Here is a 17,303-nt window from a genome sequence, read left to right as displayed (position 1 = left end):
TGGGCTGAAGGGCCTGTAGGTTTTCCATGTTTCCACCTATCACAGGTTCAGGCAAGAAGCATACTCTAAAAAAATTAAAGAGCTTTATGTACAACTTCATGGATCCCTACTGGAACATGCATATGTCTGGACAGCCTATGATACTCCAATAAACAAAACATTTTTCCTGTGCCTAGGTCCTGTCAATGCAATGTGAACTCCTGTTTCCTTCAGAAGTTAACAGATAAAAATTTAGAATATGGGAATGAATGAATATCAAGTGTTACCAGAGAAAAGTAACAACGAATGCGTATCACAAACAAGTAAAATCCACTAGCCCTTCCAAGCCATTAAGCACTTTCATTGTAGAATTGGTATAAAGTTTGTATATTAATAAATGTCTTCAAGAAGATTTGGAGCAGATTATGTCATGTTTCCAAACAAAGAAATTTAAATGGTGAAATCTAAAATATTCTTAGTAAATCATTTAACCAACTAACAGACAAATAAAGATATACACATTTAGTGCAGGTTCTGTACCTTTTTCACATCTGATTTGCATTTATTATACTCTTCCGTCACCTGCTTCAGCTCCTCCTGTTTTCTGAAATTTTCCTGATTTGCAGAATCTAAACTAATGAAAACATTTTATTTTAAGATGGATTTTAAGCCAACATATACATATAGAAAATTAACAAAGTTTTTTTTTCTCAATACTTCAGCATTTTGCACTGAGAAATCATCACTTCAATCTATTGGCTTCATACGTAACTTTGTTTAACAATGGTGTCACAGTTCAGCATGAAACATTACTGACAAATTGAAGAAGAGACTTTGAGTCCTCATTCCTCAATTATGCTGGTCTTGTACTACAAATCAGCTTTCTGCCTACGATTAGGAATCATTAGGAATATTTGGATCGGGACAAGAAGGGCAGCATGAGAGCTAAATACTAAAGAAAGGCAGTTTTTTAAAAAAACTTCTTCAAGTACAAGAAGGGTGAGACTGCACAGACGCGTGACGTAGACAGGACACCACAGAGAGCTTAAAAAGACCACCCCATGCAGCGGGAAGCGGAGTGAGTGGCAGCAGAGTGTAGGGCTTTGGCGGTATCGGGAAGAGGCGAGAGTGATGCACCAACTCTTTTTTCCCCTTAGTGAATCGGCCCGGACAGACGGAGGAACAGAAAGGCTTACACAGCTAATGGCATGAGCTAATGGTTCAAGAAGTTTGTGTGTTTGGCGAGGTAAGTGGGTGAGTAGAATTATTTTTCCTTGCTTCAGTCCTGTAGAATTAGGTAGCATGTCTGCAGGGTTAGTGCTTTGTTCAGGGTGTCAGATGTGGGAATCCTGGAAGACCTCCAGCCTCCCTGATGGCCACATCTGCGCCAGGTGCACCGAGATGCAGTTCCTCAGAAACCGTGTTAGGGATCTGGAGCTGCAGCTTGATGACCTACTGCTTATTAGGGAAAGTTAAGAGATGATAGACAGGAGCTACAGGGAGGTAGTCATCCCTAGGCTACAGGGGTCAGAAAACTGCATAACTGTCAGGAGAGGGAAGGAAATGCCCGGATAGTGGAGAGCACCCCTGTGGCTGCCCCCCTCAGCAACAAGTATATCGTTTTGGATGCTGTTGAGGGGGATGACCTGACAGGGGCAGGTCTCTGGCACTAAGCCTGGCACTGTTGTGCAGGAGGGAAGGAGGGAGAAGAGGAATGTGGTAGTTATAGGGGATTCCATAGTCAGGGGAACAGACAGGAGATTCTGTGAGCCTGATGGAGATACCCACATGGTGCGTTGCCTCCCAGGTACCAAGGTACGGGATGTCTCAGATCGGGTCCAGAATATTTTGAAGGGAGAGGGTGTGCAGCCAGCTGTCTGGGTACATGTTGATACTAATGACATGGGTAGGAAAAGGAAGGAGGTCCTAAAGAGAGATTTCCGGGAGTTAGGAAGGAAGCTGAGAAGCAGGACCTGCAGGGTAGTAATCTCAGGATTGCTACCTGTACCACGTGCTAGTGAGGGCAAGAATAGTAAGATCAGGCAGATGAATGTGTGGCTGAGAGACTGGTGCAGGGGGCAGGGCTTCAGATTCTTGGATCACTGGGATCTCTTCTGGGGTAAGTATGACCTGTTCAAAAAGGATGGGTTACACCTGAACCCGAAGGGGACCAATATCCTGGCAGGAATGTTAAAAGGCATAGATAGAGTGGATGTGGCAAAGTTGTTTTCCACGGTGGGGGAGTCTGGTACGAGAGGGCATGACTTAAGGATTGAAGGGCACCCATTCAGAACAGAGATGCAAAGAATTTTTTTTAGCCAGAGGGTGGTGAATCTGTGGAATTTGTTGCCACGGGCAGCAGTGGAGGCCAAGTCATTGGGTGTACTTAAGGCAGAGACTGATAGATATCTGAGTAGCCAGGGCATCAAATGTTATGGTGAGAAGGCAGGGGAGTGGGACTAAATGGGAGAATGGATCAGCTCATGATAAAATGGCGGAGCAGACTCAATGGGCCAAATGGCCGACTTCTGCTCCTTTGTTTTATGGTCTAAACATGTACAAGCTTCCCATCAAACAGAAACCAAAACAATGGAAAAAAATAACAATATTAGTAAATAGCAAATATTTGCAGGGCTGTAGAGAAAGAGCCAAGAAAGAGAACTAATATATGGATCTTTATGAGCCAACAGATAATACGAAGGGCCAATTGCTCTCTTTCTGTCCAACTTGAATCTATGATTCTAGCTCAGGCCTAAAATATTTCCATTCTCGACAGAGAAATGAGCAATAGCTTTGACAGTCAGTATTGTGTTCTCGCCAGTAGAAAGTTGAAAGCCATTTGGTATCTACCTATGCTGAAGGACTATAATTTCATCCATGAGATTCTTCTCAGCTTGAAGGCTTGCATAGAGTGGGACCTCTTGAAGTTCAGTTTGGCTGGAAGGTGCATTATTGTACTGCTGCTTCAAGCTTTCTGACAACCTGCTAGCAATCACAAAAGAATTGTTAAAAAAGAGTCTGCGCGTTGTAAATTAACATGAATCTGATGCATTATATTTTAGTTAGCTATGGAACGGGCCCTTCCGGTCCAACCAGCCTCACCATCCAGCAATCTTCCAATTTGAGTCGAGCCTAATCCTGCTGAAAGGTCTCAGCTCGAAACATCGACTGTACACTTTTCCACAGATGCTGCCTGGCCTGCTGAGTTCCTCCATCATTTTGTGTGTGTTATTCAGCCCACTGAGTCTGCTCCACCATTTTGTTATGGCTGATCCCAAATCCCATTCAACCCCACACATCTACGCTCTCACCATATCCTTTGATGCCCCAGCCACTCAGGAATCTATCAACTTCTGCTTTGAATATACCCACGGACTTGGCCTTCATCACAGTCTGTGGCACAGCATTCCACAGATTCATTACTCTTTGACTAAAAGAAAATTCTTCTTTACTTCTGTTCTAAGAGGTCACCCTTCAATTTTAAGGCTGTGCTCTCTAGTTCTGGATACCCACACCAGAGGAAACATCCTCTCCACATCCCGTTTATCTAGTCCTTTCAACCCTCGGTATGTTTCAATGACAGGGGTCCCCAAACTTTTTTGCACCGCGGACCGGTTTAATATTGACAATATTCTTGTGGACCGGCCAATGGGGAGTGGAGGGTTGTTAATCACAACTGAAATATAGGTGATAATTCAACTATAAGTCACTTACAAGTGGCTAATACACTCAATTTCGTTTCTAAAATGGTTTATCTAACGAATTTAATATTAAACACACAGTGTATTTTCCTCACATGAATAAAGTGATAAGTCAATCATACGTCACTTATAAGTCAATAGCATCATAACAATTTAAGTAACGTTTGGATATTAAACACACAGCGCATATTTTCCTCGTACGAACATATAAAATCATTGCAACACACCAATATCGCTGAATCAGTGAGAGCCCTGGGCTTGTTTCCCTGCAACAAGATGGTCCCATCAAGGGGTGATGGGAGGCAACGATACTCAAAGGGGGTTCCTTATGTCCAGTCTATTCCGCAATTTAGTTTTTGTTGCATTCATTGCAGAAAACCCCGCTTCACAGAGATATGATGTTGGAAATGGAAACAACAGTGCTTTCGTGGCTACCTCAGGATATTCAGCCTTGACTTTGATCCAGAATGCCGGCAGAGAAGTTATGTCAAACATACTTTTCAGCCCACCGTCATTTGCAAGCTCGAGGAGTTGATCTTCTTCCCACAATGACATGGATGATTCACCGAGGACATTCATAAATGGGTCACGGACCCATTCCTTTGCACGTCTTGGGTCATTTGCAGTTGGGAAGTAACGCTTGAATTCTGTCGACAGCAAAGATAGGTGATCGCACACCAGCTGTGAGAAGGATGGTGCAGCCTCAGTCTCTCCCAAAATCCCAGCTAATTCTGGGGACTTGTCAAATATGCCCCTGTCCACTCACTGTCCCCACAGTTCCAGTTTGGCTTTGAAAGCAGACACTTTATTTGCCAACTTGAAGACAGTTGTCATTCTCCCCTGAAGTGACAAAGTGAGTTCATTGAGCAGGTTGAAGATGTCACACAGGTAAGCACATATTGCTGTCCACTCCTCGTCACATGGTGACTCGATGTCCTCTGCTATGTCATCGATTCTCCTTGAAACTGTGGTAGCTGAAAGAGAAACCTGTGTCATCTTGTTAGCTGCAGCTTCTCCCAACAGTTCACTGCACATGTCCTTGGCAGCAGGCAAAAGCAATTCTTCACCTACAGTGAAAGGCTTCTTAGCCTTAGCAATATGGCTAGCCACTAAGTACAACGCTCTCAGAGCAGCAGCATTTGTGGAGGTAGTGGCTCTCAGCTCTTGCTTCTGTCCCACTTGCTCATGTTTTTTCTGCTTAAAAAACTCAAATGAGTTGTCTTTGTGTGCAGGGTGCTTGGACTTAAGGTGCCGAAGCAGTTTTGAGGGTTTCATTGTCTCATTAGACAGCTTGTTTCCATATATCACACACAGGGGGCTTGGAGCGTGTGAGTCACCAGTCGCATTAAAGCCATATTTTATGTACATCTCGACGTATTTTCTATTGAAGGAAGCTTTCTTTTTTTTTGCAGTCTCGGCCTCAGCTGTCTCTGCGTTATCATCATCATTAGGCCTTTTATGTCCCTACCACCTCTTCCAAAGAAATTCTCAAGCAATGTTTGTTTTTTACTCATTGAGTAGTTGTAGGTTAATGACCGGCTGATGACCTTGCGTGCTTAATGACCTCGCATGCATTCAAGTTCAACAGTGTGCGTGACAGGGAATGAGGAAAGGTGCAGCTGACTCATATCGTTTCATATAACCAAATCATATTGTTCCCTCGTGGCCCAGTAGCACATGCTTTGCAGACCAGTACTGGTCCGCAGCCCAGTGGTTGGGGACCACTGTTCAATGTGATCCCCACACGTCCTTCTAAATTGCGGTCAGTACAGGCCAAATGCTCCTCCTGTGTTAATCCCTTGATTTGCGGAATCATCCTCGTGAACCTCCTCTGGACTCTCTCCAACGACAATGCATCCTAAGGGGCCAAAAACAGCTAACAATACAGGCTATGAACAAGTTCCGTTCCTGAGTCGGTCTTTAAGTCAGACTTGTACATAAGCCAGAACAAGTACATCTGGTATTATTTAGCGTCAGTTAGTCAAACGTTTGTCTTAGTATATAGTATATATTTTACCTTCCTATGCATATAAAACACTTAAGAAACATATGTATTCTAATAATTAAACCACTGCGTTGCTTAGTAATAATTGTAGCTTTCATCGGGGCAGGGCCTTTCACATACTCCATTATTCTCACTTTATCCTTTAAAATCGTTCCGATCATTGACTGACTGTAGCCTAACGCTTTTCCAATGACCGATGACGTTTCACCTCTTTCCAAGTGCTTTATTATTTCCACTTAATTTTCAATCGCAATCACTTCCCGTCAATGGAACAGAAACTCTGCGGGTGGCGGGTCCCGACCTCCGCTGGCTCCTAAGGGCTGGGTCCTAAAGTCCACTGCAGGTTAAATGGGACAAGTGGGGGCTGTGCTGGGTTTGAGTATTTGATCCTCCACAATATTCCGCATGGGAATTTAAACTGGAGGTGGCAGTGTTTTTTTTTTACAAGGTCAAGTTGCGAGCTCGATATCAACCGGCGTGCTCGGGAGTGGTCTGTCACTGGATCGAACTCGGGAACCTTCGTTCTCGAGCCTGGCGCTGATCTCACTGCACCACCAGCCAACCAGAAAAGTGGGGGGGGGATGGTGGTATCAGGGTGAATCTTGCTAAGAAAAATTTAAGCCAAATACAAAGTTACACACTCAACACAGTGTCAACGGCAACGACTTAAAATGGTGGAAGGCGTCGCGATCCAAAATGGCAGATGGCATTCTCCTTCCTCAGTTCGTAAGTACGAGTTGCTTGTGAGTCGGACGTTCGTAACTCGGGGACTACTCCAAGTGCAGCCTGATAAAGCCTCAGCGTTATCTCTTTGTTTTTATATTCTATTCCCCTTGAAATAACTGCCAACATTGCATTTGCCTTTTTTACCACAGACTCAATAGTAAATTAACCTTCTGGCATCTTGCACAAGAACTCCTAAGTCCCTTGCACCTCTGAAGATTGAATTTTCTCCCCGTTTAGATAATAGTCTGCACTATTGTTCTTTTTACCAAAATTCATTATCATACGTTTCCCAACCCTGTATTCCACATCATTTTTTTTAACCCATTCTTGCAATTTGTCTAAGTCATCAATGCCATTATCCAAACCATTAACAAACAATGTGAAAAGAATCGATACCAATACTGATCCCTGAGGAACAGCACTAGTCACTGGCAGGCTCCCTTTATTCGCTCACTGCCTTCTGCCTGTCAGCTATTCCTCTATCCATGCCGTACAGTTTCTGTAACGCCAAAGGATTTTATCTTGTTAAGCAGCCTCATGTGAGGCACCTTATCAAATGCCTTCTGAAAATCCAAGTAAATGACATCCACTGCCTCTCCTTCGTCTGCCCTGCTTGCTACTTTGCTGACCATGCAAACCATGCTGACTTTGACTTATTTTATCATTAGTCTCCAAGTACTTCAAAACCTCATCCTTAATAATGGACTCCAACACTTTCCCAAGCCTGAGGTTAGGCTAACTGACCTGCAACTTCTTCTCTTTTGTCTTCCTCCCTTCTTAAAGAGTAGAATGACATTTGCATTCGTCCAGTCCTCCAGGACTATGCCAGAATCAAGTGATTCTTGAAATATCATGACCAATGCATCTGTTACCTCTTCAGCAACCTCTTTCAGGACTTTGGGATGTAGTACATTTGGTCCATGTGACATCCACCTTAAGACCTTTCAGTTTGCCCAGCACTTCTTCCTTTGTAAAACAACAGCACTCAATCCTGCTCGCTGACACTCACAGACAGCTAGTGCCTTCCACAGCAAAGAATGAAGCAAAGTACTTAAGTTCATCTGCCATTTCTATGTCCCCCATTATTACCTCACCAGCATCATTTTGCAGTGGTCCAGTATCAACTCTCACCTTCCTTTTATCTATATACTACCAAAACTCTCAAGCTCTGTTTGTGACCTCCAATTAGAGCATTAAGCGGAACTATTTTTGGCTAAATTGACTTAAAATGCGCTAACTTACAGAAAGCAGGGAAAGTTCAGGGTTATATGTTCGTATAAAATTGCGCACTCGCCAAAATCAACAGCCCACTTTCACCCAAGAGCCGATGTCAGCCATGGTGGAAACCGTGACACAGCACCACGACATATGCGCACGGCCAGCCTCAGAAGTGACTCACGATGCTCACAGCAGCAACACCAACTGGAGCACAGGGGCAGAGATGCTCCATTTTGAGCAGCCACATTCTGCTAATCACCATCAGAATGTGCAGGATTGGGACAGATCTAACTACCACTCATCAATAAGAGATAATTAAATCTTATTGTAATGACATAGTAGTGGTAGAGGCAGGTTCGATTTTGTCATTTAAAAAAAATTGGATAGGTATATGGACAGGAAAGGAATGGAGGGTTATGGGCTGAGTGCAGGTAGGTGAGACTAGGTGAGAGTAAGTGTTCGGCACGGACTAGAAGGGCCAAGATGGCCTGTTTCTGTGCTGTAATTGTTATATGGTTATAAGGGTGGCAGATCAATCAGAAATGATGCCATCAAAAGTGTCCCTCGTTAAACGAGGAGGAGCTATATTTGCCTAGCTACGCATCCTTCTTTTTTAATAAACTGAAGTTTCCTTCTTTAATTTCCAAAGCAAAGTGATACCAATACAAAATTTAATGTTCATTCTGGTCACATCAGACTGCACTACCCTTCTCTCAAAGGGTGCCCCAACGGGTCACCCCGTTGTCTAGTTCTTTATATAACTGAAAACCCTTTTTGTATCCTGTTTTATATTATTGGCTAGTTTGCCCTCAGATTTCATCTTTTCTCTTCTTATGGCTTTCTAGTTACCTTTTGTTGGATTTTAAAATCTTCTCAATCATCCAACTTCCCTTTTGTTACTTATATGCCCTTTCCTTGGCTTTTATGCAGTCCTTAGCTTCCCTTGTCAGCCACGGTTGCCTAGCCCTGCCATTCAAGAACAACTTATTATGAGGGATATATCTATCCTGCGCCTTGTAAGCTATTCCCAGAAACTTCAGCTCCCTTTGTTCTGACATCATCCCCTCCAGTATCCTCCTCCAATCCACCTGGGGCAAGCTCCTCTCTCATGCCTCTGTAACTCCCTTTATTCCATTGCGATACTGATACATGTGACTTAAGGTTCTCCATCTCAAACTGCAGTATAAATCAATCTTATTATGATCACTGCCTCCTAAAAGCTCCTTTATGGTAAGCTGACTAATAAGATCCTGGTTATTACATAGAATGAGAATCAGTTTATTATCACTGGTATGTGTCGTGAAATATGTAAACTTAGCAGCAGCAGTTCAATGCAATACATAATAGAGAAGCAAAATGTAAAAATAATTAATTAAAGCAATTACAGTATATGCATATTGAATAGATTAAATATTGTGCAAAAACAGAAATAATATGCAGGTTTCCCCCGCCATCTGAAGGTAGAGCATTCCTATGAAGTCGTTCGTAAGCCAAAATGGCATAAAGCAAAGACGCAATTACCATTAATTTATATGTGGAAAAATTTTTGAGCGTTCACAGACCCAAAAAATAACCTACCAAATCATACCAAATCACACATAAAACCTAAAATAACACTAACATATAGTAAAAGCAGGAAAGGTATGATAAACACACAGCTATATAAAGTTGAAATAATGTATTTACAGTGTAGTTTCACTTACCCGAATGGGGAAAATTGAGCCAAAACCAATTAGTAGAAAAAAAATTGACACATACATGCATGCGCACACACCAGCTAGCGCAAGGCTTCATGGTCATGGTAGTCTTTCTCGAGGTAAACACAAGTTTACAGCAGGCGTCTTTTTTCGTAAAAGCGAAAATCCTCTTTCGGTTAGCGAAAACAGGTACTAATGTAGGTCTTTCGTACGTAAAAGCGAAGCATCGTAAAGCGAATGTTTGGAAAGCGGGGGACACCTGTATATTAAAAATGTGAGGTAGTGTTCATGGGTTCAATGTCCATTGAAGAATCGGATGGCAGAGGGGAAGAAGCTCAACACCCAATCTAAGACAGCCTTTCCCCTAGCAGGCTTGAGCACAAGCTGCTCCAAAAAGCCAACCCCTAGGCATTCAACAAATTCCCTCTCTTGCAATCCAACACCAACCTGATTTTGAATTGAATTAACTTTATTACTTACACTTTACTGAAGGACAAACCAAGGTAGAACATACAAGGTAAATGGTAGGACACTGAGGAGAGCGGTAGAACAAAGAGATCTAGGAATACAGATACAAAATTCCCTAAAAGTGGTATCACAGGTAGATAGGGTAGTAAAGAGAGCTTTTGGTACATTGACCTTTATAAACTTCTTCAACCGTCTGAGGTGAAAGAAGCACTGTTGTGCTTTTTTCACCACACAGCCGGTATAGACAGACCATGTGAGATCTGTGGAATTAAGTCAAGTCAGACACCATATACTTTCAATCAACCATTTCTTCTTTATTGCAACTTCAGCTGGCGAGAGATCCGAGATCTACAGTGGGCAAGAATCCCCTCTTGGCAACTGGACCCCTATCCTAGGATCTCTAACTTACATACAGATACCATCCCTTTTATACAGGTATTTTGCAGAACTTCTAACAGTTACAACAGCTTTTGAGTTACTTCCCCTTAAGCAATCAGCACAGCAAAAGGTCCATATTTGTCCATGCGGATCTAGGTGCAAAGCCTGCTCCGATAGTTTTGACCACAGGTTAATTATGAAATAAGTTAATTATAAAGCAGCAACAATCTTAAACAAAAAGGGAACAATTCAGTCTGCCATACTTCGCATATCTGACTAACTCAAATTTGCCATTTCAGCAGAACAGCTAGCAACCTTTTAGCCTTAAAAGGGGGCAATAATGCACCAAAAAATCCTTTAGCCGTAGAAGGGAATAAGACAGTCCCTCCATTACATTATCAGATCCTCGGTGATATTCATGCCAAGGAACTTAAAGCTGTTCACCCTCTCAACCCCAGATCCATTGATGTCAATAGGGGCTAACCATTCCTCCTGTAATCCACAATCAGCTCCTTTGTTTTTGTGACATTGAGGGAGAGGTTGTTTTCTTGACATTACTGTATCAGAGTGATGACTTCTTCTCTGTAAGCTGCCTCATTATTATTTGAGATCAGGCCAATCAGTGTAGTGTCGTCAGCAAATTTAATTAGCAGCGGAACTGTGGATGGCGACACAGTTATGGGTATACAGAGTAAAGGAGGGGGCTTAATACACAGCCCTGAGGGGCACCTGCTTTGAGGGTCAGAGGAGAGGTAGCCCACTCTTACCACCTGCCGGCGATCGGATCTAGCTACACAAGGCAGGGCAAAGGCTGAGGTCTCGGAGCTTCTTGTCGAGCCTGGAAGGAATTATGGTGTTGAATGCTGAACTGTAGTTCCAGAACAGCATTCTCACATAAGCATCCTTCTTCTCCAGATGTGTAAGGACAGTGTGTAGAACAGTGGCTATTGCGTCATCTGTCAATCAGTTGTGTCGGAAGGCGATTTGTAGGGGGGGTGCCTAATCCCCTTGCATATTGAAGTCCCTCACTACAATTGTGACATTACCCCTATTAGTCGGCCCTCCTTATCCACAGGCGATTGGTTCCAGGACCCCCCGCAAATACCAAAAAAATGTGGATGCTCAAGTTCCTTATATAAAATGGTGTAATATTTGCATATAACGTACCCACATCCTCCCGTATACTTTTAATCATCTCTAGATTACTTATAATACCTAATACAATGTGAATACTATGTAAATAGTTGTTATACTGTATCGTTTGGGGAATAATGACAAGAAAAAAAGTCTGTACATGTTCAGTAGAGACGCAACCATTGTAGCTCTTCTGGGAACACTGATGCCGCCTGGGCATCAGCCAATCCCAATTCTCCCATGATCTTTAAGTTCTTGAGGCTGTAGCGCTTTACATAGCTAGTCCGCCATCCCTTACTAGCCTTAAGCTCCTTCTCTTGCTCACAACACAAGTAGCGAACGAACAAGACGCAAGGCGAACAATGCTCAAACAACAAGTAATACTTTTAATCTCTAGATTACAGTACTTATAATACCTAATACAATGGAAATGCTATGTAAATAGTTGTTACACGGTATTGTTTAGGGAATAAGGACGCGTTGGAGGAGGCTCAATGATACTAAAGTCAGGATCCATGAGGGTTAAGGGCTGAGGACAGCTTTGGCAAGCGACATGCCACTTTTCAAAAGATCTAAGATTTCTACTTTCTCGGCGAGAGATAGCACTTTATGCTCCCTCTTGAGAGGCTTGATTTAGACTGCCCCCACCCGACCAGGAAACCACCTGGATAGAATCTGCCTAGCTAAGCTGTCACAGAATCTTTCACCTTTCATCTTGCTCTTCTGAACATCTGTGTACAAACCCATTCTCTTCAGTCATACTTCATAGGAGCCCACGTGCCATGAATCAGTCTTGTGAACTCTCCAAACACACTTTCCATAACTTAATGATTGTTTGGTAGTACAGTAGCAGTTAGCACATTGCTTTACAGCACCAGTGATCACAGATTACGGTTAAGTTGAGCAAACCTTGGATCTTCCTTGGCGATGGGCCCACTGCCTCACCTCACCTCAGTTCTGCCGCATCAAATTGCCTCAAGGTCCAAAGGGAAGTTATAGGCTATTGTTTGTGATGATCATTTGCCAGAAAAAGAATGAGTAACAAAGTAGTCAGTTGTTTCCTTTGTTTTGTTAGCCACCAGCCAGAAGTCACTGAGATTCACAAGTGCCATCTTGAACCGGAAGTCTCAGATAGCACAGGCAGATAAGAGGTTGGCCTCTTAAAATATGGAGGAATTGCTTCACAAGGGCACTGTGAATGTTAGGAGTTCTCTACTTCAAGGACAATGAATGTGGAATCATTTTCCAGAATCAGACGAAGTTTGGAATCTTTGCACATTGTGCTGGCGCTGCTATTTCATAATGGACTAGGAGCTCTTCACCCATCCACAACTGTTATATATTAGAATGTCACAGTGCACAACCCACTTTAGCCCAACAACAGTACATTACCTGGCAGCCTGCTCTGTGGACTGCAGCAATTCATTACATTTGGTCAATTCCTTATACAGTTGTTTCTGTTGGAGATTTTTACTCTGAATGACGTGTTCTTCTTCTCCCTGTGGTTTCTTGTTCTGTTCCTCATTTTCCTCCATTGATTTCTAATAAGCAAAGAGATTGTAAAATTTAAATAAGATCTTAAGAACTTAAAAAGGAGCAGACCCTCCAAGTCTGTTCCATCAATAAGACCATTTACCGTATGATCTTCTTCCTCAGTGATCTTTCACCTCAGCACCATTATTATAACTGTTAATATACAGATTCAATCAATCTACATGATCAGTTTATTTCTCCAGTCTATTATATTTACTTACTGTGATACAACACCGAATAGACTAATGCAGTGGCATCAGCACCGGACTTCCAGGTGAATGGTCCTGCATCAATGTTGGGTTGAGCATTGAGCTAGCAACTCAGCCTCATAAAAACAGACAAATACCAAGGAAATATCAAAAAGTGCCACACAATCTGCCAGAAGATGCAAAAAAGAACAGCAATAACAACAAACCTACTAACCGGTACTTTGGACTGTGAGAGGAAAATAGGGCACATGGAGAAAATCCAAGCATTTCCACAGGAAGGGTGTACAGACTCGTTACAGATGCCATCGGAATTGAACTCTGAACTCCAACAGCCCAAGCTATAACAACTTTACACTAACCGCTACGCTACCATGGAGCCCTATACCGTGTTGGAGGCTGACTGCACACCAGATAGACATTTATAAAATTCTAAAGAAACATAGATGCAGTAGATATATTTATTTTCTCCAAGTGTCATGTACCCCGTGACCAGGTTAAAGAACCAACAGAAATGGAAAACACAATGGAGTCTGGTATCGATATAAACTAATAACGTTTATTAGTAACTAAGCAACACAGTAATATAAATGCAAATATATCAAAGAGGTTAGCAATGATATAGATATATATATGTGTGGAAATAGGAACAAAACTAGGCTCTTTCAAACCTAGGGGTAAATGGGTGCAGTTACGATGGGATGAAGGGAGTTCAGTTCAGGGTATTTAGTTGAGTAACATGAGAGAGAGGGAGAGAGGGAGAGGGAGAGAGAGAGAGAGAGAGGGGGAGAGAGAGAGGGAGAGAGAGAGAGAGAGAGAGAGAGAGAGAGAGAGAGAGAGAGAGAGAGAGAGAGAGAGAGAGAGAGAAGAGGGAGAGAGAAGAGGGAGAGGGAGAGGGAGAGGGAGAGAGAGAGGGAGAGAGAGAGAGAGAGAGAGAGAGAGAGGTGAGCTGTCACCATCGATCTTCCCGTTGTCTTCCGAAATCCTGTTGTGGTCACTGACTATGACCATAGCAACGTACGACCATTCCTCAGTGGTGGAATTATCACCCAGACAAGGGTGGACACACAAATAATTCCCCACCGGTCGCACCTTTTCACATTGTGAGCCACTGATTGATTTCCCCTGAATCGAACCTCCAAAAACCCCACCTTCGTGTGGGTGCAACAAAGCTCATTCAGTGTCTGTACTGTGTGCCTCGTGGTGTCTTGGTGTGTCTGTCTGTCTAACAGCGGACCTGGCTTTTATCTCTCCATGTTGGACACCAGCTGTCCATCAACCTGCTCCGCCCTTCGCTTGCAGGAATTCTACAAGCAGGCAAGTCCTTGGGGAAAAGGTAAACATGCTGGCAGAGAACCATAACAATCAATCTTTCGAGCAGTTTCTGTTTCTCTCTCTCTCATTGTGCTAGACACCTCTCTCTCTCTCTCTCTTAGTAGCAGCACAGTTCATAGGTTCTATTCTGAACCCCTTTTCAAACTAGGGTGACCCCTAACACAAGGAAGAAGTGATAAATACAAGAGGACTTCGCTTTAAGGTGAGAGAGAGGAAAAGCTCAAGATGCGTAGGGCAAGTGTATTTTTCTCTACAGAGTGGCAGATACAAGGAATGTGCTGCCAGATACAATAGTGCCATTTAAAGGGCATATATACAGAAACGTGAATATGCATGAAATGGTGGGATATGAATTGTGTGGAAACAGAAAGAATTAGTTTCATTTGGCATCATGATTTGCATAGATATAATGGGCTGACGGGTCAGTTCTATTATGAATATATTCTACTTAAGCCTCCAGAACACTCTAAAGACATTTTTGGAGGTTCACTGCCTTGAATGACATTTCCTCTCATCTCAATCCTCAATGGTCCTCTGAGCCTGTGTTCCTGCTCCTAGATTCCTCAGCCTGGCGAAACATCTTCCATGAATCTAGCCTGCCAAAACCTTTAACAATTTTTCAAATTTTGACTGGATCTTCACTCATTCTATTAAACACCACAGAATGTATTCCCAGTCAACTCAATCTATCACATGGCAAACCTGCCAACTCTGAAAACAGGCAAGTGCATAAAACAGATTCTTTTAGAGGTCAAAGAGAATGCATTAAAATGTAATGAAATGCCAAATACATTACAAAGGAGACTATTTTCTAATTATTCAACCATATGTGATATCAATTTAAAGCAGTGATAACTGAATTAATGATGAAAACAACAAACATTATAAAACCAACTAAAACTGAACCTTCACATAATACTAGAGACAGAGACCTGCAAATACAATTTAAACCAAGCTTAATTTTTCACGCTTTTACTGAATAAGGTGGAATAACAAAAAATAGGAATATGCTCTTAGATACAATAGGTCTGTCATCTTTGTCTCTCATTTTCTTTTGATTAGTTTTGTCACTCACTCGCTCATTCAAAGACACTTCATGTCTCACTGATGCAAAATATCCAGTCTCTTGACCAGGAGCTGGCAAGAACTTATGTGGAGACAAGTTGACCAGTTAAGATCCAAATTGTTGCACAGTAAATTGTTGTCAGTCGAAAAATTAGACAGGTCACTATAATGGTTTGTTGAAATAGACTGGGTACAACTAGCACCCAAGCCACAACTCAGCACAAAGTAATCAGCTCTTTGATCCCATTCCACTATTTATTTCAGCTCCATTTCCTTGCCTTTTATTGTAAAAAAAAATCCTCACCTAAACAAAATCGATTCTTGATACTGCATTTTAAAATGCACCATTACCACTCTCACTATCCTCCCTAAACACTATCACTCCACCTCCAAGGCGATGGAAGAAAATTAAGAAAAAATGTTTACCTCAGAGTAACTTGAACTTTCATGAGATATACAAGGTAGCATAGTAATGTCGCAGCAACAACCTTGCACTCAATATCAGCAAGACTAAAGAGCTGATTGTGGACTTCAGGAAGGGTAAGATGAGGGAAAACAAACCAATCCTCATAGAGGGATCAGAATTGAAGAGAGTGAACAATTTCAAGTTCCTGGATGTCAATATCTCTGAGGACCTAACTTGGATGCAACGTATTGATGCACCTATAAAGAAGGCAAGACAGCAGCTATATTTCATTAGGAGTTTGAGGAAATTTGGTTTGTCAAATAAAACACTTGAAAACTTGTATAAATGTACCATTGAGAGCATTCTAGCTGGCTGCATCACCATTGGGTATGGGAGGTGCTACTGCACAAAATCAAAATAAGTTGCAGAAACATGCAAAATTCGTCAGCTCATGGGTACCACGCTCTGTAGTTTTCAAGACATCTTAGTGGTACCTCAGGGAGGCGGCGTGTCCATCAATAAGGATCCCCACCACCCAGGACATGCCCTCTTTACATTGTTACCAACAGGAATGAGGTACAGAAGCCTGAAGGCACAATTCAGCAATTCAGGAACAGCTTCTTCCACTCTTTTATCTCCAGTAACATTCACAGCTTTTCTCACTGCACCTTCCTGTGCAACCACAGGAGATATAACTTCAACCTGTTTCCTTTTCTCTTCCCACCATTTAGGGTACCAAACACACCTTCCAGATGAAGCATCATTTCAAATCAATGATCATGACATTGTTTCCTTGATACTGAAGAAACCAAAAAAAGTGGGTAATCACTTCCTTAAACACTTTCACTCAATATGCATGAGTGCCCTGCTCTTTCATCAACCAATCACTTTAATTCCCCATCCCATTTTGATTCTGATCTCTCCATCTCTGGCTTCATCCACACTTCTTAAAGAAGCCCAATGCTAGTGTTTCTACTGCCATGCTGTCAGTATTTCATTTTAGCAATTTCTGCAAAAGCAGTGTGTCCTGTTGGTAGAATATTTTCATTTCAGCTAGAGCTACGAAGCCCTGCTGCTCAACTTAAGAAAATTGCATCAGCTAATCAGGATGGCGGAATTGGGAGAAAGGTCTAGAGAGTGGGGCAGAGAGAGATTTGTGACGGGCAGTAGTCTGGTTCAGGGTCTTTTTGGGAGGAGTTGCGGAGAGGACAGGAGGTTAAGATGGCTGAGAATGCTGTGGGAAGGAGTGTCCCCAATGCACGAATGGTTCAACATTTCTGAGAGAGCCTGTTTGTTTGAGATGGATTTTGAGTGAAGTTTGGACTGTGGTGCATGCTTTCACGCAGATCGTGGGTCCAGCACATGAGTAAAAAGACAATTCCAGGATGAGCTCCAACTTTATGTGCACATTTGGGCTGGTTTAATGTAATGGGCCCAATCATTATTTTTTTC

At 42.5% G+C, this 17,303-nt stretch overlaps 1 protein-coding gene across 5 annotated transcripts in view; it reads right to left on the bottom strand.

Moving 5' to 3' along the window:
• The window catches only part of cep63 (centrosomal protein 63), a 136,557-nt gene that overhangs the window by 55,978 nt on the left and 63,276 nt on the right, over nt 1-17,303 (bottom strand). For 4 of the 5 annotated variants that reach the window (XM_073040554.1, XM_073040557.1, XM_073040558.1 and 1 more), the window contains 3 exons: nt 12,699-12,847; nt 2,830-2,964; nt 520-613 (listed from right to left, as the gene is read on the bottom strand). In XM_073040554.1, coding sequence (XP_072896655.1) covers nt 520-613; nt 2,830-2,964; nt 12,699-12,847 — 378 coding nt within the window. The remainder of the gene's footprint in view (nt 1-519; nt 614-2,829; nt 2,965-12,698; nt 12,848-17,303) is intronic. The other variant, XM_073040556.1, reaches the window with a different exon arrangement.

The sequence above is a fragment of the Hemitrygon akajei genome, chromosome 3 (assembly GCF_048418815.1).
Source record: "Hemitrygon akajei chromosome 3, sHemAka1.3, whole genome shotgun sequence".
Classification (NCBI taxonomy): Eukaryota; Metazoa; Chordata; class Chondrichthyes; order Myliobatiformes; family Dasyatidae; genus Hemitrygon; species Hemitrygon akajei.
The sequence above is the reverse complement of the archived record's forward strand: the minus strand, read 5'-3'. Positions and strand labels throughout refer to the sequence as shown.